This window comes from Ostrea edulis, chromosome 4 (assembly GCF_947568905.1).
Source record: "Ostrea edulis chromosome 4, xbOstEdul1.1, whole genome shotgun sequence".
Taxonomy (NCBI): domain Eukaryota; kingdom Metazoa; phylum Mollusca; class Bivalvia; order Ostreida; family Ostreidae; genus Ostrea; species Ostrea edulis.
Genome location: NC_079167.1, coordinates 27,072,639 through 27,095,531, shown reverse-complemented (window position 1 = coordinate 27,095,531; position 22,893 = coordinate 27,072,639). Strand labels below are relative to the sequence as shown.

At 36.1% G+C, this 22,893-nt stretch overlaps 2 protein-coding genes across 2 annotated transcripts; both read left to right on the top strand.

The window, feature by feature from the left end:
- Positions 1-243: 243 nt before the first annotated feature.
- LOC125668934 (putative uncharacterized protein DDB_G0282133) lies at positions 244-1,948 on the top strand. Its single transcript, XM_056161339.1, has 2 exons — positions 244-291; positions 569-1,948. The coding sequence occupies exons 1-2, from the start codon at positions 244-246 to the stop codon at positions 1,946-1,948; spliced, it is 1,428 nt and encodes a 475-aa protein (XP_056017314.1).
- Positions 1,949-5,665: 3,717 nt separating this feature from the next.
- On the top strand, positions 5,666-21,972 carry LOC125669679 (uncharacterized). The gene is made up of 16 exons (XM_056161338.1): positions 5,666-6,420; positions 7,554-7,728; positions 7,876-8,128; positions 8,797-8,921; positions 9,358-9,484; positions 9,861-10,031; positions 10,115-10,234; positions 10,479-10,874; positions 12,788-12,854; positions 13,905-14,079; positions 14,692-14,944; positions 18,465-18,589; positions 19,418-19,529; positions 19,637-19,807; positions 21,177-21,296; positions 21,436-21,972. The coding sequence occupies exons 1-16, from the start codon at positions 6,336-6,338 to the stop codon at positions 21,832-21,834; spliced, it is 2,874 nt and encodes a 957-aa protein (XP_056017313.1). The 5' UTR covers positions 5,666-6,335; the 3' UTR covers positions 21,835-21,972.
- The last annotated feature ends 921 nt before the right edge of the window (positions 21,973-22,893 follow it).

The following is a 22,893-nucleotide window of genomic DNA, read 5'->3' as shown; positions in this document are numbered from 1 at the left end:
TTTCCATCAAACCTGGGGGATGAGAAAAAATTCGTCATGAATAACTTGGGGGAAATTATCACTGAAGACTCAACGCCTAAACATATTGAGTGAATAGAAAAATGGACTGATGCCATGCTGATCTTTGCAGGAATTTACATGCAGGTTCACCCCGCTAAATCCATTGACCTCATCAAAGACATTTAAACATTAAGAATGGGGGGGGGGGGGGGGCTGGTAGGGGTTATAAGTGGTGGTATGACTATGATATTCAGTACCGCCTTCGCAAGGCCAATGGCCCCAGTAGCTCAGGTTGACTCAGAACTCTGGCTTATGTACATAACCCCATCTTCTGTCTGAAACAAGCTACAGCAGGGCAATATTTTATTTCAATTTCAAAGGATATTGTAGCTAATTCCCTTGTTTTTATAATCACATGTGCTTGCGCTGTAACGGGTAGTATGCGGGGGGTTCAATATCCAGGGGTTCATTAGCCACAGCTAAGCAAATGTACACAAATCCCTCGACAAGTTTCGTTCTCCAGGGAAATACCAGTTTTCAGCATCAAATTCAGCACTCACTTTCATAGGGCTACAAAACCAATCATTCACCTATAGAGGACAACAAAACCAATCATTCACCTATAGAGAACAACAAAACCAATCATTCACCTATAGAGGACAACAAAACCAATCATTCACCTATAGAGAACAACAAAACCAATCATTCACCTATAGAGAGCAACAAAACCAATCATTCACCTATAGAGAGCAACAAAACCAATCATTCACCTATAGAGGGCAACAAAACCAATCATTCACCTATAGAGAGCTACAAAACCAATCATTCACCTATAGAGGGCAACAAAACCAATCATTCACCTATAGAGGGCAACAAAACCAATCATTCACCTATAGAGGGCAACAAAACCAATCATTCACCTATAGAGGGCAACAAAACCAATCATTCACCTATAGAGAGCAACAAAACCAATCATTCACCTATAGAGAGCTACAAAACCAATCATTCACCTATAGAGGGCAACAAAACCAATCATTCACCTATAGAGGGCAACAAAACCAATCATTCACCTATAGAGAGCAACAAAACCAATCATTCACCTATAGAGGACAACAAAACCAATCATTCACCTATAGAGAGCAACAAAACCAATCATTCACCTATAGAGGACAACAAAACCAATCATTCACCTATAGAGAGCAACAAAACCAATCATTCACCTATAGAGGGCAACAAAACCAATCATTCACCTATAGAGGGCAACAAAACCAATCATTCACCTATCAACAAAACCAATCATTCACCTATAGAGAGCAACAAAACCAATCATTCACCTATAGAGGACAACAAAACCAATCATTCACCTATAGAGGACAACAAAACCAATCATTCACCTATAGAGAGCAACAAAACCAATCATTCACCTATAGAGGACAACAAAACCAATCATTCACCTATAGAGGACAACAAAACCAATCATTCACCTATAGAGGACAACAAAACCAATCATTCACCTATAGAGAGCAACAAAACCAATCATTCACCTATAGAGGACAACAAAACCAATCATTCACCTATAGAGAGCAACAAAACCAATCATTCACCTATAGAGGACAACAAAACTAATCATTCACCTATAGAGAGCAACAAAACCAATCATTCACCTATAGAGAGCAACAAAACCAATCATTCACCTATAGAGGACAACAAAACCAATCATTCACCTATAGAGGACAACAAAACCAATCATTCACCTATAGAGAGCAACAAAACCAATCATTCACCTACAGAGAGCAACAAAACCAATCATTCACCTATAGAGGGCAACAAAACCAATCATTCACCTATAGAGGGCAACAAAACCAATCATTCACCTATAGAGGACCCAATATTTCTACGTAAGAAACCGATTCCAAAACCCAACAAGATTTGGGTTTTAGACAGTTAGAGTGTCAGTTCTGAAAAAGATAATTTAGATCAGTACCCCAATTGACCAATCGCAAACAAATTATATCTAGGATTTGCCCAAGAATTTCGGTTACTTTATTTTGGACATAGGCTACAACTTGATATCAGCATATGAACACCACCAAGATGTTAAAGACAAAAATCGGGAAAATTTGATTTGGGCAGGATTGGTGGACCATACGAAGAGTTGCCTAATTTCACCAATAGGGGTATAGTAGTTCCAGGGGTGGAGGTGGGAGGTAATTCAGGATGACGGCTCATAACTCATCTATCCTTCCTTGACCACTGCAGCATCAATGTATTCATAGACCCCAATGCAACACTTCATTTGATGTAGTCGTCCAAATGATGGCTAGGTTTGGTAAGGGGGCATTTATTGCAAAATGTGACATAAAATCGGCATTTAGACTTTTACCCAGTCATAATTGCTGGGGATTTTAATCTTCTGGGTTATACATTTGACAATATCTATTACATTGATCAATATCTGCCCATGGGATGTTCTATATCTTGTAAAATTTGGCTTTAATTCGGTTGATCATTATCTTGATTTCATATTTGCTGCTCAAAAGTCTCAAGGCTATAAACATATTATGTCAAAATTTCAAAACATGTGCCATCAACTTCGAGTTCCCTAAGCAGATAGCAAATCAGTAGGTCCAACAACCTGCTTAACCTTTTCGGAACTAGTGATAGACACAGTTCAGATGTTATTGGTAAAAATCCCGGTCCCCAAATTGCTTGAACTTTAGCACTGAGGATTTCATGTCTTGGAAAATATACTCTAACACACTTCCAGTCATTGTTAGAAAAGTTCACCTAAGCTATCCTTCTGTATTTGTGAGGCGCCTATGTGATGCTACAACAGAGGTTACAAAGCAGCATAATGAAAGCCATACATGAAGATCTTTGCAAATGGTCAACATTTTTAAATGACTTTAATGGTCATTTTTACTTTTTAGACTAGGAATTGACATCAGACGATTTGTTACAGTTTGTTACAGACAGTTCAGGGGCTTTAAAGGTTGTGAAGCATATTTTCAAGGTGAATGGTGTTACCTGGGTTGGTCCCCCTTTTGGTAATATCTATTAGGTGATAATTTATTATGACATTTTTTGAGCTAATACCGTTGGTGTTGAAAGTCTATTTATGGGCGGATAAGCTTGCCAACAAAAACAACATCCCTCACAGAGATAACAAAGCCCCTGTAGCAATATTAGATAAGCATGCACAGTCATAAAAGCATGCAGTACAACATGTTAACTATTCCGTGCAGAATATATTCCCACAAAACTTAATACCATTGCTGATTCTATTTCTCACAACCTGTTGGAAAGATTTCGTCATGCAGAGCCGGAAGCAGATCCAGTTCCATTGCCAATCCCCTCCTCCTTCACAAACCTCATCTCCAGTTTGAACTCAACAAGTTATCAGATGCTTCACCGTCACAAGACACACACAGAGTTTGCAAAGGAAGTGTCCAGACGTATTACAAGTTTTGTTCAGAAAACCGGATCAGTCAAAATTGGCCACCCAACTTAGCTTCAATAGTTCAATTTTGTATTTATCTATCAGGAATTTAGCCTATTCCACATCCCATTCATACATTGCAGCTTTGTCATATCAATGTCAATTATTGCAAGCAATTTGTGATCCTACTTCTGAATCCTTGATTGTTAAACTTTTGCGAGGTATGAAACGTTTGAGGCATACTGCAGATAACAGGCTTCCAATAACGAAGATATTTTAGCTAGAATAAATCAGCTGCTTCCATGTAATTGTAGTAATGTTTATGAGTCTGCTTGTTTTCCGCTGCATTCTCAGTAGCTTTTCACAGGCTGCTTAGGGTAGGCGAATTAGTTAGCTATCCCAGTTCACCAACAAGAGGTTGGTGATGTTAAACTAGACAGGGCAAATGGCTCAATAATCGTAACTAATACATATACCAAGATCGACCAACTACATAGCATTCCTTAAGTGCCCACTTTATCACGTGGATGTTTTCCTAAGTGTTCGTCCCAATGGTTCAAACACAAATTTCTCCATTTTGATTCATCCCCGATGACTAGATACATGAACCAATTAATTGCTGTTTTGTCAAAAGCAATTAAACTATTTAAATTGCCAGGTAAGTACAAAACACATTCTTTTAGGATTGGGATGAGTACTGAGCTAGTTATTTGAAGATTTTCATCCGATGTCATTCAGAACTCTGGTAGATGGCGGTCTAGATATTTGTATACCAAAGTTTTAATTTTCGAAGTTCATTTATTTTGTAGAGACTCAAGTAGTTTGGTTGGTGGACTCCACGATAATAAAGCAATTTTCCTTAGGCCTAGTGGTTGCGGTTTGAATCTCGGTAACAGTAAATATATCATTGTGGTTTGTCCACAGCCTAGTGCCATTCTACTACACTGCAGTGGGAACGTTTTAGGTCACATATTCATAAGAAAATTTCTAAAACCAAAATTTCCCTATGTTGGATTAATTGGTCTTGTGTTTTAGCGCGCATGAAATGGAAATATTCCCACAATAGTGTCAAAATAGAGGAAGCACGTCGGCGCCTTAACTCCTTTGCAAGCGCTTTAATAAAGTCGGGATGGGTAGGGATTGTCATTTCATATCCATACATCAAACCAAAACCCCCATTATTACGCAGTGATGGTGTTCATCTATCCAAACTATGGAAATTTAATTATATTAAATACCTTACAGGGGGGTCTAGAAGCAATGATGTGTCACAGTATATATTTTCCGCAGTAGTCCCACCAGTACGGCTTAATCATATCAAGTACCGCTCCTCCCCCATCCCAAGTATGACGGAGTTTCCTGTCATGATTGCCATTCATGGTAGGATTGATTGATTGAAAATTGTTTAACGTCCCTCTCGAGAATTTTTCACTCATATGGAGACGTCACCACTGCCAGTGAAGGGATACAATATTTAGGCCTATGCTCGGCGCTTACGGCCTTTGAGCAGGGGGGATCTTTATCGTACCACACCTGCTATGACACGGGACCTTGGATTTTGCGGTCTCATCTGAAGGACTACCCCATTTAGTCGCCTCTTACGACAAGTAAGGGGTACTGAGGACAAATTCTAACCCGGATCCCCACGGGATCATTCATAGTAGGAAACTTGTGGCGCTTACGGATGTGAAACCTACATCTCTGCACTTCACAGGTTCAAAGTCATGAGATGTTTGAACTCTCTACCTCCAAATGTCAAGCACTCTGATATCATGGTGAACTTTGAATGTTGATTTTTTTCCAACTGTGAATGTTACAAGAAAATAATTATGTTGTGAAATTGCTTTTGATGATGCTTCTGTTGTTTGTGGACCTGCCCTTGAGATGCTGGCGGACCATCAGTTCGTGTTGTAGATCAGCCATGCCCATAAACGCCACAATAAAGAATTAAGTATTCTATTTTTCCTGTTTATTTTCATAATACACTGTTCTGAGATAAAAACAGTCCCTGTAACCTAGCGGTTTGGACGTTCGCTTCTGGCGCTACGTCAAACCCATGACCTTTAACATGGTTAGTGAACTGCTCATTTGTCAACCAACCGGGTACTTCAGTGGAAACGATAATAGAGGATACTACATCCTTGTGACGGTAGGGGGTGGGAACGATAACAGCGGATACTATGTCCTCGTGACGGTAGGGGGTGGGAACGATAACAGCGGGCACTACGTCCTTGAACGCCCAGCATACCGTAGGTCAAACTTTTGCCATTTCACCTAAAGCTGGTGGCGGGAATGAAAAAATCTCGAATAGGACGTTAAATAAAAAAATTAACAATAAAACAATCTTACTGTTTTGGACTTCAACAGTCTTACTGTATTTAACTGAAATAGCCTTATTGTATTGAACTTTCAACATCCTTATTGTTCTGGACTATTTGTAGAGATCGCTACAGTTATATACCTTAACAATTCTTTTTAAATGAATGTTGAATTGTATTCTATTTTGAATTTGTGTGATTGAACAGATATATCGTTTTTAATTTGTATATTTGTTAAAGTTATACTGTCAAAAATAATTTTTCCATGCTTGTGGATTCAATTCTAAAATTGAAACAAAGCAAATTTTGAAATCTTGACAGGAGGAAGAAATTACCATATCTGCCCTGCTGGGATCATTAAAATCTTGTCTTAATATACTGCTTTTCTCTACATCACTTGTTTCCATTACATTTTCATGTAAATATGAAATATGATTAATTATTTTAAAACTCTTCTTAAAACAATTTAAATAAACTAAATACAGCAGCAAGCCTAGGGATTGTGGTCAGCTGAACAGGTGCACTTGCAGAAAACTGATCAGTTGAATTTTTCAGATACTGAACATGAATTTATTTGGATGATTAGGACATCAGATTACTTGCTGAAGATGAAAATGGCAGTTTGGCTGATTCTATTTTCTTTGATTTCATGTGTAAGCGGGGGTAAGTTTTTGGTGGTTACTTAGCTTCGAACAATAAATCGAATAAAGAATATAATGTAATGAATGTGTTAGCGATATATTCTTTATCCCTCAGATGTTAGTATAGATACGTGTAATGTACTGTTTGGATTCTGATAATGTTCATTTGAAGATTACTCAAAAATGCACCTAAAATCTAAGCATGTACAAGTATATTGTCAATGAATTCTTTTGATATGCTATGGTGACATTTGTCTATTTTCTGTTTCTTCAAGAAGAGTTTCGAAAAATGTAGAGCTGCATAAAACTATATTAAATGGAAATTTGACGCCGAAAATATATATATACTACATCTTTACAGAATCTTACAGTATGATTTTATTCATACTTCTGCAACCTCATATTTCTTTACATATTATCTTAATCAGCATTGTGACTTAAGTACGTCAATAACTTGAATATCAAAAATGTTTACTGAAAGTATCATGGATACTTAATAAAAAAAAAAAAACAACTTTCCCTCGCTCAGCCGCAACAGTATTTTCATTTTTGTATTCACATAATTAAACACAAACAATTAAACGTTTTATCGGAAATCACCGCTAAAATTTAATTTCTCAACTTAAGCTTGTTTCAGAATTCTAATTAGGGGGTATACAAAGTGCTATGAATCTTCTTGCGTATATATTGCATAGAAATAAATGAATGTTTCCCGTCTATTTAAACGTTCAACTGTCTGGCTGCCATGTCAAGTTGGCATAATGAAAGAAGTACTGAGAACGTGACTATTCATCATAGAAATTTTAATTTAGAAGGAATAAGACGAATAAACTCCCATTTAACATATTTATAAAGCAATACGTGTTCTTTAAAAAACATAAAAAGCTCTGCTAGAGAATTAGCACGCATAGATTTACGTGATGTTCCAACATGAATTTTACATTACATAGTCCTGCATAAAACTTACAACACCGTAACAAATGGGAGATGGTCGAAATATTGAATTTTATATTTGAATAGTATTTCCTTGAACGATGAGATAAAGCGAGGTTCACGTGACATAAGATATTATCATTAATGCTGTGTATTTCAAAACAAAATTGAACTGATAAAACATTAATCTGAAAATCTGCTTGCACTTATATATTTTTGCAGAATTTATCAAAATGTGTTACTATAGCGCCTGGGCAATTTATCGAGACGGGACACATGCCCTGGCACCAGAGAATGTTGATGCCCATCACTGTACACATATGGTCCTTGCTTATGCCACGATAGACGAAACGGGCAAACGGGTGAAATTTCCGGACGCCCTTGAAGACATGCATCTGTAAGAAATAACATAAGTTGTAAAAAGACATAGATCAAATGTATATAATAAACTATGCAAGTTATAGTGATTTAGACATCATTTGAAATCAAGTTCACAACATTTGAAATATGTTTGAACGTTTTAAGACTGGGTAGTATGTTTCAGTGCCGAGAGATTGAACGATCTACGAGACCACAAAGATGACATTAATATGGTGCTGTCAGTGGGAGGCTGGATGATGGACAGCGAGGCTTGGACAAATGTTGTCAGAACCAAGGAATCTATGGACGCCTTCATTACAGAAGCCATTGTATTCCTCCGCTTTTATGACTTTGACGGCATTGATCTGGACTGGCAGTACCCGTCCTTTAGAGGAAGCACTCACGCGGATCAAGAAAAATTGGTGGAATTTTGTGAGGTGTTTATCTTTCAAATTGCAGAAATATCCTAGTGTTATCGAACCTGTACCAGTGAACACTGCTACGAGTTGGGTATAGTATGCACGAGCATATATTTGAGCGTCTGAGAGCATTTTCAAGCCTGGCTTAGACTTCTCGATAAAAAAGATTCAAATTTTAAGTTCGAGTTTTCTTTTATTTGAGCGGTCAAATTTTTAGTAAAATTTCATTCTTGAGTTGTTTTCAAGAAATCCAGGCCAGGATTCTGTCAATATTTATTGATACATGTACAAGTTAACCCTTATGTTTCAAAAAATTTCTAAAATGTTTAGTGAGGGTTTCAATTACTTGAATTTTCAGTTAATAGATGCAAAATTATATAAGATATAACATTTCTTGATAGTTTCTTGATAGTATTCTATAAAAGAAATTTGTCATTAGGCAATGTGATAATAATGTGTGAAAACTGCTTCTCAATTGGATGAAAAAATTCAAGTAATGTTAATATTAATTTTCATCCAGATGTGAAATGATTATATTTTCAAAATATATCAGTTGCCCTTGATTTTAAACATAATATACTGTAGAAATTCTGGGTTTACTTCATTGTGTACATTAATATTAACACTTCAAAGACTTGAAAATACTCGTACCGTTTGACCTTTCACCTTGGATCCTCTTTATCTAGCGTTTTCGACATGGCATCGAGACAGAGTCGGAACCTGATAGCAAGTGGCACCTGTCGTTTTCATTGTCTGTAGACCCCTCGGCCTATCGTGTGATGCACTCCTACGACCTCAGAAAATTATCGAAGTAAGTACAATAGCCCTCCCGCGTTATCTGTGGGCGTCATGCTGCTGTATGAGAAGTCACTCGTAGCTGTGAATCAAAATACAAGATACATAAATCATTGATTCTAAGGGACGAATTTACTGACACTACATCTGCTTTTTCAAAAGGTGTAACACGTAACAACAGGAACTTAACCGGTTATAACTTTAGTGAATCGTTAATACATTTAGCACTACAATAGACAGAATCATTGAGATCCACACGTTATATGCCTCATCGATGAACAATATGTTTGCTACAAGTTTCCCCCCTTTATTTTCAATAATTTTTGTCTCGTCGAATTATATATATGGGTTTGTTGTCCTTTAATAGAAGAGATGCAATGAAACACAGAGATTAGACTTTTTTCTGATAAAAATGTGCTTGACAAAATACAACATATACTTACCCTCTGTAGGGAGGTGGACTTCTTTAACTTGAAGACCTATGACCTTCACGGTCACTGGAGTGAGCCCCTGACAGCTGACCATCACAGCCCTCTCACTGGAGGTGACGATCTCAGTCCAGAACCCAAGGACAGTGTTGTAGGTTTCATTCTAAAATATGTTCTTCACACTGAAATATGCTCATCTACAATGTTTGACGTGTTTATCAGTGAAGACAAATTTGTCACACAGCACATACATGTACAGCTTAACTGAAATTATGTATTTTGTTCAGTGTAATTGTGTTCGATATGCAGAATGTCTCTACATGCTAATTATAGATTATTTGGTTAATAACTCAATTCAATTCATATAAATCAAAACTTTATAGAAAATGCATTCACACTGTATTCCATTTATGTATCAAAAAACGCACCGCATGTAAAAACTAAAAAGTATGTTCGATTAAACAAAACGTATACCAACACACTGTGAGTTAAATGTGCTGAAAAGATTGTTTCCTGTACATTTTCAGAATGAACTGGCTAAGGAGTGGGTTCTATCAGGGGTACCCGCTAACCAGATTGTGATTGGGCTTGCCTTCTACGGTCGATCCTTCAAATTACAAAACGCTAACTATTCCATGCCAGGTGCCCCAGCCATGGGCCCGGGGTCGGATGGAGGGGAAGGGATCCCTGTCAATAAGGTAAGGACAAAGACATAATTGTTTTCCTTGCCTTTAGTTTCTGTTTGAAATCAATTGATAATTGGTGCCTGTTTGTTTTGCAGATATGTCACTTAATCCGAGGTGGAATACGAGAAAGATACATTCCTGAAAACCGGGTTCCATATTACGTTATAGGAGATGAATGGGTTGGATTTGACAATCCAAGAAGTATCAGAGAGAAAGTACATAGTCTAGGTCTTCTATCATATAGAACAAGAGAGCAGAGATAATGCATGTGTATTTACTGTTTAGCGAAGAAATCATTTTCAATGAATGAAAATAGAAATGTATTAAAACCAGAAACAGCCAAATGCGGCCCAGTCAATCACAGAAAATCAACGTTTACTACTGGGGATCTTCATTTTGTCCAGTGATACTTTCTTTTTTGTAACATACAAATAATACATAATTAATCATCTATTTTAGGCCCAACTTGTTGCTAAGAATCACCTAGGAGGAGTGGCAATTTGGACAGTAGACCAAGATGACCACAGTGGTGCTTGTGGTGACAAATGGCCGCTTATGTTCGCTATAATTCACGGACTTGGTCCTCGGGAATATGTTAGCTATGTATCAGCAAAGCATGGTTCTTTGAGAGATTTACTAAATAAGAAAATATCGCATGCTCACAAAGAACTAGCTTTCTTCACAGGAGCTCATGACTACAGAAAAGCTCGAGTGAAAGAGAAAGAGGTGGCCGCTTATACCAAACAGTTGGCAAAAATGCAAGCTCAACAGTCCGCGTTCTGGGCACAAGTACAATCTTCTGCAACTCGTGGTGGTAGTCCAATGCCCCCAGTTGACAAGCCTTCGTGGACGATGTGATTCTCATCAATTTACAAATATAAATCATTGGATATTGAATGTTATATTAGTGTCATGGAAATAAATTTGCACGTACAGAAAACTGTCAGGATATACACAATGTACCTTAGGAAACGTCATAATTCACTCTAGAAATGATTTACCATCAACACCGATACATGTATCAACAATATATTTCTGTTAATTTCTGTTAATGTTATTTCTGTTATACTCCTGTTTTTGTATAAATGAAAATAGACGGTACAATTACTATTCAGATAAGGTTCTGAACAAACTTACTACGCCAACATTTTTAAGCCGCATTGTAGTCGACATTTTTACCATAATCACATACCTGGTACTAATGATACACTTTGAAAAAGCGTTGATTATAATATCATTTTTAGTTTTCATCACTAAATAGGATACCATATTTTTTTCTCTCCCTAATACTTGTATAGAATTTGTCAAAGTATTCAACGTATTTCTTAAGCGTGAAACTGGAAATATACTTTGATTGAACATAGTAAAGTTGTGTTGATTAATGAATATAAAACAATTTCAAATCTTCACACACACACACACACACACACACACACACACACACACACAAAACAACCTTGTATTGAATTACTTAATGCCATGTGTCATTAGAAATAAAAAATCAACAGAAATAGTTAATCATTTAAAATTGAAACATCCTGATATTCGTGAAGTGTAGAAATTCAGTCGTAGCTTACCAGTATACAAGTTTCGTATCTGTAATTCCTCTTTATCAATAACATGAAATGTACACACATGTACTTACTTCCGTGTTGTAAAATTCCTCAGATGGACATTGTTACATGCATCGAAAAATTTCCGTCAAACATCATTACGAAAATTATCACTGGACATAAACATGATATGATGATGAAAAAGAAGTTTTTAGCAAGTAATTATACTGATCATACAGTGACGTGAATTATGTAAATTTCGGTCAGTTAAAAGGTATCATGAGTGATGTTGTGCTAATTTTATCTTTTCTCGAAATACTTCAGGTAGACCTATGACATCGAAATTTAATTATGAAAAATGATATCTTTCGGCCCGAAACAGGATATGTGAAATTCATTAAAGCAATATAATGTCTGGAACAGACAGATTCACGTCAGTGACAATGATTACCAGTATAGTGCCAGAGTGACACAGCTCACTTGTTCCTGTCTAAATGTGATCTACTAATTAAATTCAAATCAGGTATCTGTTCTGTATAATGCAGTCAGCGATTGACGATTGAAGAAAATGGCGTCGAGATCGTTGTAATCCTTCTTGTTTGATTTTTACGGATTTACTCCAAATACACAAAAATATCGACCAGTAAGTGTTTTGATATCGTATACATATGATAATTCAACATTTGTTATAATTTGTAATACATATAATTTATTATGTTAAATCATGTTTTATCTATCTATCTATCTATCTATCTATCTATCTATCTATCTATCTATCTATCTGTATCTATCTATCTATCTATCTGTATCTCTCTCTCTCTCTCTCTCTCTCTGTATCTATCTATCTATCTATCTACCGGGTAACTGTATCTATCTATCTATGTATCTATCTGTATCTATCTATGTATCTATCTGTATCTATCTATCTATCTATCTATCTATCTATCTGTATCTATCTATCTATCTGTATCTATCTATCTGTATCTATCTATCTATCTATCTATAATTGTATCTAAATCTATCTATCTATGGTAAAAAACAAAAAAAAAAACAACACCAAACATTCTTTATATACGTATATGGTGAAAAAAAGATCATTCTTTGAATTTTGGAACGGAGAAAACACAACACATAAAGATAAAACAGAAATCAGAGATTTCTTTTAGAGCTAATTTAATTCTGTCAGTCAATGACATAAGAACTCTTATTTTTCAGATCATGAATACGATGATCCGCTCCTTTCTTCTCGTCACTCTAATCACCTTAACAGAAGTCCATGGAGGTTTGTTACTTGCTAGTTTTGTAAATCATTTAAAGAAATGAATAGCACTACACTAAGATAAATGGACAAGTAAAATATCATCAAATTTGGTCTATAGTCCAGATTTTCAGGTGCAGTGGGTTGATTACATGTATTATCTAAATAATGTGTTTTCAAATAAAAATAAGGAAGTTGTAAAATAGCCAATTGAATACAGAGAAGAATACACCAGGAAAAAGAGATATAAAAACCGAGCATATCACGAGTAGAGAACCACACTATTCGTCCCAATAAAACATGTTATTTAGGTAACCTCATATTCTAATTAAAATGGATTATAGATAAGAGTTCTCTTCTATACATTATGTATTATAAATAATAGTCTCTCTTCTATACAGTTTTGAAGCAACTTACTCATTACTTCAGAGTTAGAGTAGAGTTATGAAAATTAATAATTAAGAACTATGTAATTTTATTTTTAGACGAACTAAGCGCCAGAGAGGTTGTAAGCGCGCGGTCATAATTAGCCCGGATTCTGTAAAAATGCAAATGAAGACAATGAAATAATAATAGGTATTTAAAATCAGAAGAAATACCTAAGATATTACATTAAATCTGTATCATTTATGGAGGTATGTTACACCATAGAAATTTGATATGGATGAAAAGTAGAGGATATGTACAACAATATTTTGAAATTGAAAACTTGCAAATTTACTTTATTTAGTCAAAAATGAAGTTTTGGTACAAAGCAGTGTGAAAAAATTAAAAAATAAACTTGCTGGACTCGAACCCGCGATCTACCGTTCAGCAGTCGACGTGTTAACCTACTGAGCTACTCAGCTAGGCGACAATTGTTTTAATGAATAGACAAATATTGCTGATATTTATATTTTCATCCACGTTTTAAAAGGAAGTCAGCCATTATGACGATGTAGAGACCATCCTTAATAGAATGTCAGATAATGGATGTTCTTAGTCGTCAATCATCTGAACACATTTGCAATACACGAACAATGGCTACACTGAATATTCCATACCTACAATTCTCTGAATTCTATTTCACTCCAGAATTCATTAAGATGTGTTACTACAGCGCCTGGGCGACGTACAGAGATGGAAACACGGCGCTACAACCAGAAAACGTGGACGCTTTCCACTGCACTCACCTGACCCTAGCCTACGGAACCATCGATGAAAGCGGCAGAAGAGTCAAGTTCCCAGATGCGTTTGAAGAAATGCACTTGTAAGATCCATTTCTATGGCTACATATGTATGAAAAGGTTACGATAACGAACAGTGATCAAAATCATAACTCCTATAAAGAATACAAAATTAAGAGTTCGACAAACACGGACCACTGGAGATACCAGACGTAGGATGCCTAGGAGGAGTAAGCACCCATGCTGACCGGTGGTACATGTATGTGTATCGCTATTTAATAATGCCGATGCTTCCTATTGGCAATGAAAACTGATTACGATTCAAAATACAATATCGATTATTAAGTTTTGCGTCCCTCTGAGGATTTTCGTTTTCGTTTATCTAGATATATCACTACTTTAGTGAAGTGCCAATTTTTTTTAAAATCTATACTATACATTCGAATTCATTCCGCAGAGGACATTCTTTATAGTACTAACGCATACCGTATCATGGGATCTTGAGTTTAAGGTCTTAACCGAAACACCCGCGAGCTCTTATCGAAGGAACGATCGCTGCTTATATTGATGAATCGGGTATGTCGCAGCCTTATATCGAACCCGGGCATTTCTCAAAAAGTCTAAAAATACAATGAAGTTAACATAGTAAATAATTGTAAAATTTAGGATTTCAAAAAGCGTTTTGTTTTATTCAGAATCGAGCGAATGAACACATTACGTGATCATAATGAGGATCTAAACATGGTTCTATCTGTGGGAGGCTGGATGATGGACAGCGAGGCGTGGTCTAACATACTCCGGTCCAAAGACAATATGGAAGAGTTTGCAAAGGAGGCCATTGTCTTCCTCAGGTTCCACGACTTCGATGGAATCGATCTAGATTGGCAGTATCCAGCTTTTAGGAAAAGCACGGCTGAAGACAAAGAGAGATTTGCTGATTTGTTGGAGGTGAGAGAAAGAAATAGCGAGAAAGAATCAATATGTTACAAAACTACGAAAGTCCGTAAGTGCAAATCAAATATTCCATAACAGAAAAAATATATAAAACCAGAAAACTAAATTATTTGATAAAATAAAAAATAATTCAAATAAAAATGAGATTATTACATAAAAAATTATGTATAAAATAGGAATTTACTGAATAAAAAAAAAGCAAGTAATAAAACTATTGATTTTTTTCTTCAAAAGTCCGAAACGTTACTATTGCCTATTCAGAATTTGACAACTCGATATTTGAGGGAGAGAGGCAACAATTAGTCAAATTCTCAAGAGAGAATAGTAACGATTCGGAATTTTGAAATGTTTTTATCAATATTTTTGTAATAATAAGAACAAAAGACTCGAACCAGTTGGTCTTGTTAGTATATATAATAAATTTAATACCCCCACACACTCGGATTCAACCTATCCATGGTAAAGTCGCCCAGACTCAGATTCAGTTGCCTGGTGACGAAACGCTGCACGCTCCATTTTCAGTTTTATCTAACGTTAGTTTTTTTGGTCTTCTTCAACTTATTGATTTTGTATTAAATTCGTAATTTCGTTATTCATTCATTAATTTCGTTTTTCATTTTATAATTTCCATTTGCTATATTTTTTTTCTGTTTATTTTGTTTGCACCTATAGGCTTCCGTACAAATCAGGTTAATTCAATTGGATATTTTAATAAACATACCGGTACCAAAACACATTTATCACACATACATGTGTAGGTCTGCAATGACATCGAAAAACTCACGCATTAATATGGACATGCACCTAATGAATAGAAATTGTTGTTAATTAAAGTAAATGCATAGGGTGTCACGGTGATTGTCCGTCATAAATGAAACACCTGCTAAAATAATGAACGTAAAGAGAATTATATTCAAATATAAGCCATAAATTATCGGAACAATTAGTTAGTCTGCTGATATGACGGATAACACATGAAATGTTGCTAAGACAAACATTTAAGGAGAAATCGATCAATTACAAAGCTAAATATATTTGATTTGAATGAATGATTGTATCAATAGAATTCATATTTTATGAAAGTTTTCGTCCCAATATATCTCTCATTCATCAAGTAAAGATGAAACGATTGATGTCAATAACATTTGATTGAACCCCTTATACGTACAACGTAACGTTTTATCAGGAAAATGGCTTACTTGTGTGCGCGACACTACTCAACTTTTTTTTTCATATTTGAAAGTTGAGTAGTAATACTCACATATGATACATGTGCCTTGCGACTGTCGTAGAGAGGGAACTTGCCGCCAAACCGTGCGGTCTTCCTGTAACTGTTCTATGAGGATCCTAAGATTGGAGCGAAATATAGCTTCTTATTTCTGTCTTCAAGAAGAAGAGTTTCAGTATAAATAACAAAACATATTTTACACTACTCTACGATATTTTGTGGTACGATGTCAGTGTGAACACGACTAAAGTTACTGACATTGATGTTTTTAAGGTGGTTTCAAAATTTTGTAACGTTTACATATTCATGAAATATATGTTTTAATCAGAGACATACAACTCAACTGTATGACAAACGGGATGATTTCAGCTTCTTCATCGTCAACTTCCCATATTTATGTAACAATATTCCGTTATCACCTGCATATGGTGTTTATATATCTGATTCGATACGCAAGAGCTTGTTCTGCGTATAGTCAGTTTTTAAATCGAGGCAAGCTACTGACAAACAAGTTGAAGGTACAGGGGTTTCAACAGTCTCGATTGAAGTCAGCATTTCACAAATTCTATGGTCGTTATAGCGATCTAGTTCGTCAATACAACCTATAATTGGGTCAAATGCTGTCTGATGTGTTTCATACCGATTGTTAAGCCGTTCTTGACACACTGATTTTGACTGCGGATAACTCCGTTTACCTGATCAGGATATACGGCTCACGGCGGGTGTGACCGGTCAACAGGGGATGCTTACTCCTCCTAGGCACCTGATCCCACCTCTGGTGTGTCCAGGGGTCCGTGTTTGCCCAACTATCTATTTTGTATTGCTTATAGGAGTTATGAGATTGATCACTGTTCGTTATCTTCACCTTGCATACATGCATATGTCTCCGCTGTAACATTACCATGAGAAAATGGTACAAAACAATCAAAGTCAACTCGTGTCAGCCCCATATCATTGTAGCAAAACAAAGTAGACATAATTCTTGAGATGCTCGGTTGTCGTACATCTGCTTCGCCTTGCATCTGCTACATGACTATCGATAGCTCAACCTCAGATTCACACGGGTATTTACAAAGACCCTATGATCGACTTTGGCAGATGCAGCTTATGTAACAGACGTCCACAAAATGTATATAAGAGCACCGGTAACATTCCTCAGACAGCTGTATGTATGTGTGTTGTCTGAAGTGCATGTATGACGGCAAATACAACCGTTGCTCAATGTCGTAATCTTAGAAAAGTTTCAGTCTCTTATTTAATTATTAACTCTTGCAATAACCAAAGACAGTGCCATTTTTGAGAAAGATGAGGTTCTAAAACTCGTAGAAATGAGTTAAACCCCTAGTGAATGTACGAATGTTCCAGAACTGTTTTCAGGACCTCGCATGTCAGTTATACGACAACCGACCGTCTGTTGTACGTCGATTGACTTGTGCAATTACAAAATGTATCTTAACTTTCTCATACCACTGTTCGCAAGAAAAACTACACATAATTTCAACAAAATTGATCTCATTTCTCATATGCTTTATCAATTCCGTATCTAACTAACTTAGCCAGTCCATTCTGTCGTATGCATAGGACAAATAAGTAGTTGGGTTTACATATATGTGAAAGGAGCATATTATGACTTTCTAAAGCAATCGTAGATAGTTGCTATCATTCTTAGGGCTTATATGTAAAACGTATACGGTACCAATTTTGATGCACCAGAATTTCGACAAATAATGTCTCTTCAGTGATGCTCAACTGAAATGTTTGAAATCCGAGATAACAATGACGTTTTTGAGCTATTATAGGGAAAAACAAGTGTGTCAAAAAAGTGGAGTCAAATTCGTCTAAGGATAAGAGCTATGCGTGAGGGAGATAATCCATAATTTTGAAATGAATTTCTAAATTTTATAACAGTAATTAAAGATACATCCGTATTTTGAAGCTAGTAACGAAGTACTTAGCTACTGGGCTGTAGAGACCCTCGGGGACTAAAAGTCCACCACTATGGTATATAACATAAATTATTATCTACAATGTTTAAATTATATTTTGAAATACACAAACCTCTATGATAAGGGTCTACAACATTTTGCTCTGTTGCAATATATGTACACATGATTTTGAGTGACAAACAGACGACTGTGCAAATAATTTCCTTCATCTTTTTACTTAAGCACACACAAAGAGAGAGAGAGAGAGAGAGAGAGAGAGAGAGACGCACACACAGATGCACATACAACACACCAACCTCCATGGAGGAAGTATATGTGATAACCATCTTCTCTTTGATAGATAATGCGGCACGCCATAGAAACGGAACATGAACCTGACAGTAAATGGTCGTTGTCTCTCTCCCTGTCTGTGGACCCAAGCGCGTACAGAGTTATTAACTCCTACGATCTTAAACGGATGACAAGGTATGTCAACAACTGGAAGGACACGAGAGGGCTGGCAAGGCTCGTACGACTTTGATAGGCTAGGAAGGTACTGTGGAATCATTTTAATTCGTGGGGGCGAATGTTCGTGGGTAAGCAAAATTTTACTGGTTCGTGGGGACGTAATTTCGTGGGTAAGCGATACGATGTCAATAGGAAAGATAAGTCTACTTGGTTTAAAAAACGTTCGAGGACACGTAAATTCGTGGGTAGAGTGACCCAAGAAATCCACGAACATCAACTCCCCACGAACAATGATGATTCCACAGCACTTCATGATATCTTATAACCAGAAAAGAACTTCGGGAGACTGGTAAAGTACGTAATCAACTCTTACGAGCTCAAAAGGCTGGTAAGGTATTCCATTAACAGTTACGACATAACCAGGACCTTAATAGCCTGGCAAGGTACATTATTAACCCGAACGACTTCAAAGGAAAGGCAAGGAAAATCATCAAAATAGACTGTCAAGGTATAAAATCAGAGTTAAGAGTTTGTAACGTTGGCTATCAAGTCCAAAGAGCCTGGAAATTTTTAGTAATCTATTTAAAACACCCAATGGGGCTGAATCATACAAATAAATAATCATTACAAATTGAAGAGAATAATGCCCTAATGCACATCAAAATGATTATATTGGTCGACTCCTCATTCCTGGTAATGGTGGAGATAAAAGAGAATTTTCTCTGGTGTATGATTGTATGTATATTTGTAATTTATAACGATTTAGATTATTAAATGTGGGGGATTAGAAATATTATGTATGTTTTAAACTGTGTTAACGTATGAAAATACGGATGTGTATTTCAGAGAGGTGGATTTCTTCAACCTCAAGACTTACGACCTCCATGGACATTGGGAAGACCCGATGACTGCCATTCACCACAGCCCTCTCACCCATGAGGAAAGCCCTATCAACATTGTGTGTTCTTGTTTTTATTAAACTTTTGACCATTTGATTGATATTTATTAGAGCGAGATCAATAGACTCCATATCTTATGTATTATAAAGAAATACATCTACTTCAGAATACCTTGGCAAGGAGTTGGGCAGAAGCAGGTGTCCCGAAAAGCATGATTGTGATAGGTATTCCTTACTATGGTCGATCCTTCACACTCCAGAATCCTAATATGACCACACCTGGGTCTCCTGCCATAGGACCAGGCTCTGACGGAGGAGAAGGAATTCCTGTCAATAAGGTAACTGTCTTAGAATACAATACAAAGAGAAAAAGGTGAAGCTAACGAACAGTGATCAATCTCATAACTCCTATAAAGGTGAAGCTAACGAACAGTCATCAATCTCATAACTCCTATAAAGGTGAAGCTAACGAACAGTGATCAATCTCATAACTCCTATAATGGTGAAGCTAACGAACAGTGATCAATCTCATAACTCCTATAAAGGTGAAGCTAACGAACAGTGATCAATCTCATAACTCCTATAAAGGTGAAGCTAACGAACAGTGATCAATCTCATAACTCCTATAAAGGTGAAGCTAACGAACAGTGATCAATCTCATAACTCCTATAAAGGTGAAGCTAACGAACAGTCATCAATCTCATAACTCCTATAAAGGTGAAGCTAACGAACAGTGATCAATCTCATAACTCCTATATAGGTGACGATAACGAACAGTGATCAATCTCATAACTCCTATAAAGGTGAAGCTAACGAACAGTGATCAATCTCATAACTCCTATAAAGGTGAAGCTAACGAACAGTGATCAATCTCATAACTCCTATAAAGGTGAAGCTAACGAACAGTGATCAATCTTATAACTCCTATAAAGGTGAAGCTAACGAACAGTGATCAATCTCATAACTCCTATAAAGGTGAAGCTAACGAACAGTGATCAATCTCATAACTCCTATAAAGGTGAAGCTAACGAACAGTGATCAATCTCATAACTCCTATAAAGGTGAAGCTAACGAACAGTGATCAATCTCATAACTCCTCTATAGGTGACGATAACGAACAGTGATCAATCTCATAACTCCTATAAAGGTGAAGCTAACGAACAGTGATCAATCTCATAACTCCTATAAAGGTGAAGCTAACGAACAGTGATCAATCTCATAACTCCTATAAAGGTGAAGCTAACGAACAGTGATCAATCTCATAACTCCTATATAGAAAAGATAACGTCCTCAAGTCCAATCGAAAATCTATATCTGGTCATCTTCCTATACAACCCGTCATTGGGTAAAATGCTGTTTGACATGTCTCACATCAATTGAGGTTGTTCTTTACATACTGGCTCCGTTTACCCGATCTAGATACAGGGCTCACGGCGGGTTTGAGCGCAGAAGACGCTTATTCCTTCTAGGCACCTGATCCCACCTTTGGTACTAGTATGTCTAGGTGTCCATGTTTGCCCTCCTCTTAATTTTATAAACTTTATAGGAGTTATGAGATTGATCGCTGTCCGTTGTTTTCACCGATTTATGAATTCAAATACAGATGTATTACAAAACTGTTCAAGTTATTTTGTTTAATAAGTTATCAAAGTCACCGCCTTTCGAAAATTTTATTTTGACAAAGCATTGTGTGATTACCTTTTACAGATATGCCATATCATTAGAAGTGGAGTTCCAGAACAATATATACCCGAACAGAAAGTACCATATTTTGTTATGGGAAATGAATGGGTTGGATTCGATAATTTAAGAAGTGTTAGGGAAAAGGTAGGAATAAAGAAACTTATGAAATACACAATTATAAATGCTAAAACCCAGAACTATTTAAGGTATAATTACAAACAAGAATGAAATGCAGGAAGACCAATCGAGTAATACATATTTTGATCACTTTATGAAATTGTAGGCAATGTTGGTAGCTTCAAACCATCTTGGTGGCGTTGCACTGTGGACAATAGACCAAGACGACCACCAGGGTGTCTGTGGTGAAAAGTGGCCGATAACTTTTGAAGTAATTCATGGTCTAGGCCGATCAGAATATGTGGGTTACGTTGCAGCGAAGCAGGAATCCCTCCGAGAACTTATAAACCACAAAATCTCGCATACTGCCCGAGAAATAGGTTATTATTCAGATACACAAAACCACACAATGGCCGCCAAAAAGGAGGAGGAGTTGACACAGCTACAAAATGATTTGGCTTTACTTCAAGATCAGCAACAACAACAGTGGCGTCAAGTCCAGACTGCTGCTACTTTAGGTGGCAAACCAATACCGCCACTGGATCAACCTTCATGGACAATTTAATTTATTTTCTTTGGTTTAATTCTATATGATGATCATTAATTACTAATCGTATGATATATACTTTGATATGATACATGTATGATACAGCCAAAGAGTTGTTAATTAGATATTTTGTTGACAATAAATTCTATCCTTGAATATGTTGTCCACTTACGAATGCAATTTTTCAGTTATTGTGCAATAGAGTTTTCATGGTATTAATATTTCTTTTATCAATTAGTACATATATTACCTGTTATCAAGGTAAGAGAATTGCAATTTTCCATAAACAGCATTATCAAAATTTCACAAAAACTGGTTAAAACGATATCACAGTATTCATGACAATTTCATGAAACTGCATCTATCGAATAATGGAATTGATATGAAAACAGTTATTGCCTTTGGATTCAATATTTTGAAACATATAATTTATTATTTCTATATAACTTAGACTTTTGAAATATTTTATGGTTAACAAGATTTTTTACGATAACTGTTGAAAAAGACTCCAACATAATTTATGTTCCTGTCATGCATATATCTTAATAAATCATTGACTTCACGAAATCTTATGACATCACAGGAGGATGGAACTAAGCTAAAACATTGAAATACAGATCTTTTTCCCATATAAAAGTTTTCACTTATTTTTGAAAATTATGGAAGGATTGCTTAAATTCTTTTAAATTGTTGATTGTTTTTGGATCAAGAAACCAATTTTGGTACATAATTTTCTGCTTTTCCTAAATAAACATTTAGTTTTATACTTAGAAACGTAATGAAGTCTTTCAAATGATAAAGACAATAATCACTATGTTAATTCTGGCCCTGGAGCCAAAATCCCTATTATCTGGGATCATGAAATTTACAATTTTAGTAAAGGACTACCTACTGCTTATAAATATCTATTTATTTTCAGTTTAGTATCAATAGCAGTTGGTAAATGTTTGCTTCATCCCTAAGACACCAGGGGTGCAAGAGTCCTGAAATATACAATGTCCCAAATATGTTTCGTACTGAATTTGAAATTAATTGGAATGGTAGTTATTAAGATGTTCAAAACGTTTAATTGTTCAC

Excerpts from the sequence above, each read along its gene's own strand:
- LOC125669679 (XM_056161338.1), top strand. The coding sequence starts at position 6,336 with ATGATTAGGACATCAGATTACTTGCTGAAGATGAAAATGGCAGTTTGG. Across the intron at positions 14,080-14,691 it reads GCGTTTGAAGAAATGCACTT|AATCGAGCGAATGAACACAT; the intron begins GTAAGATCCATT and ends TGTTTTATTCAG. Across the intron at positions 14,945-18,464 it reads GATTTGCTGATTTGTTGGAG|ATAATGCGGCACGCCATAGA; the intron begins GTGAGAGAAAGA and ends TCTCTTTGATAG.
- LOC125668934 (XM_056161339.1), top strand. The coding sequence starts at position 244 with ATGATATTCAGTACCGCCTTCGCAAGGCCAATGGCCCCAGTAGCTCAG. Across the intron at positions 292-568 it reads CAATGGCCCCAGTAGCTCAG|GGCTACAAAACCAATCATTC; the intron begins GTTGACTCAGAA and ends TCACTTTCATAG.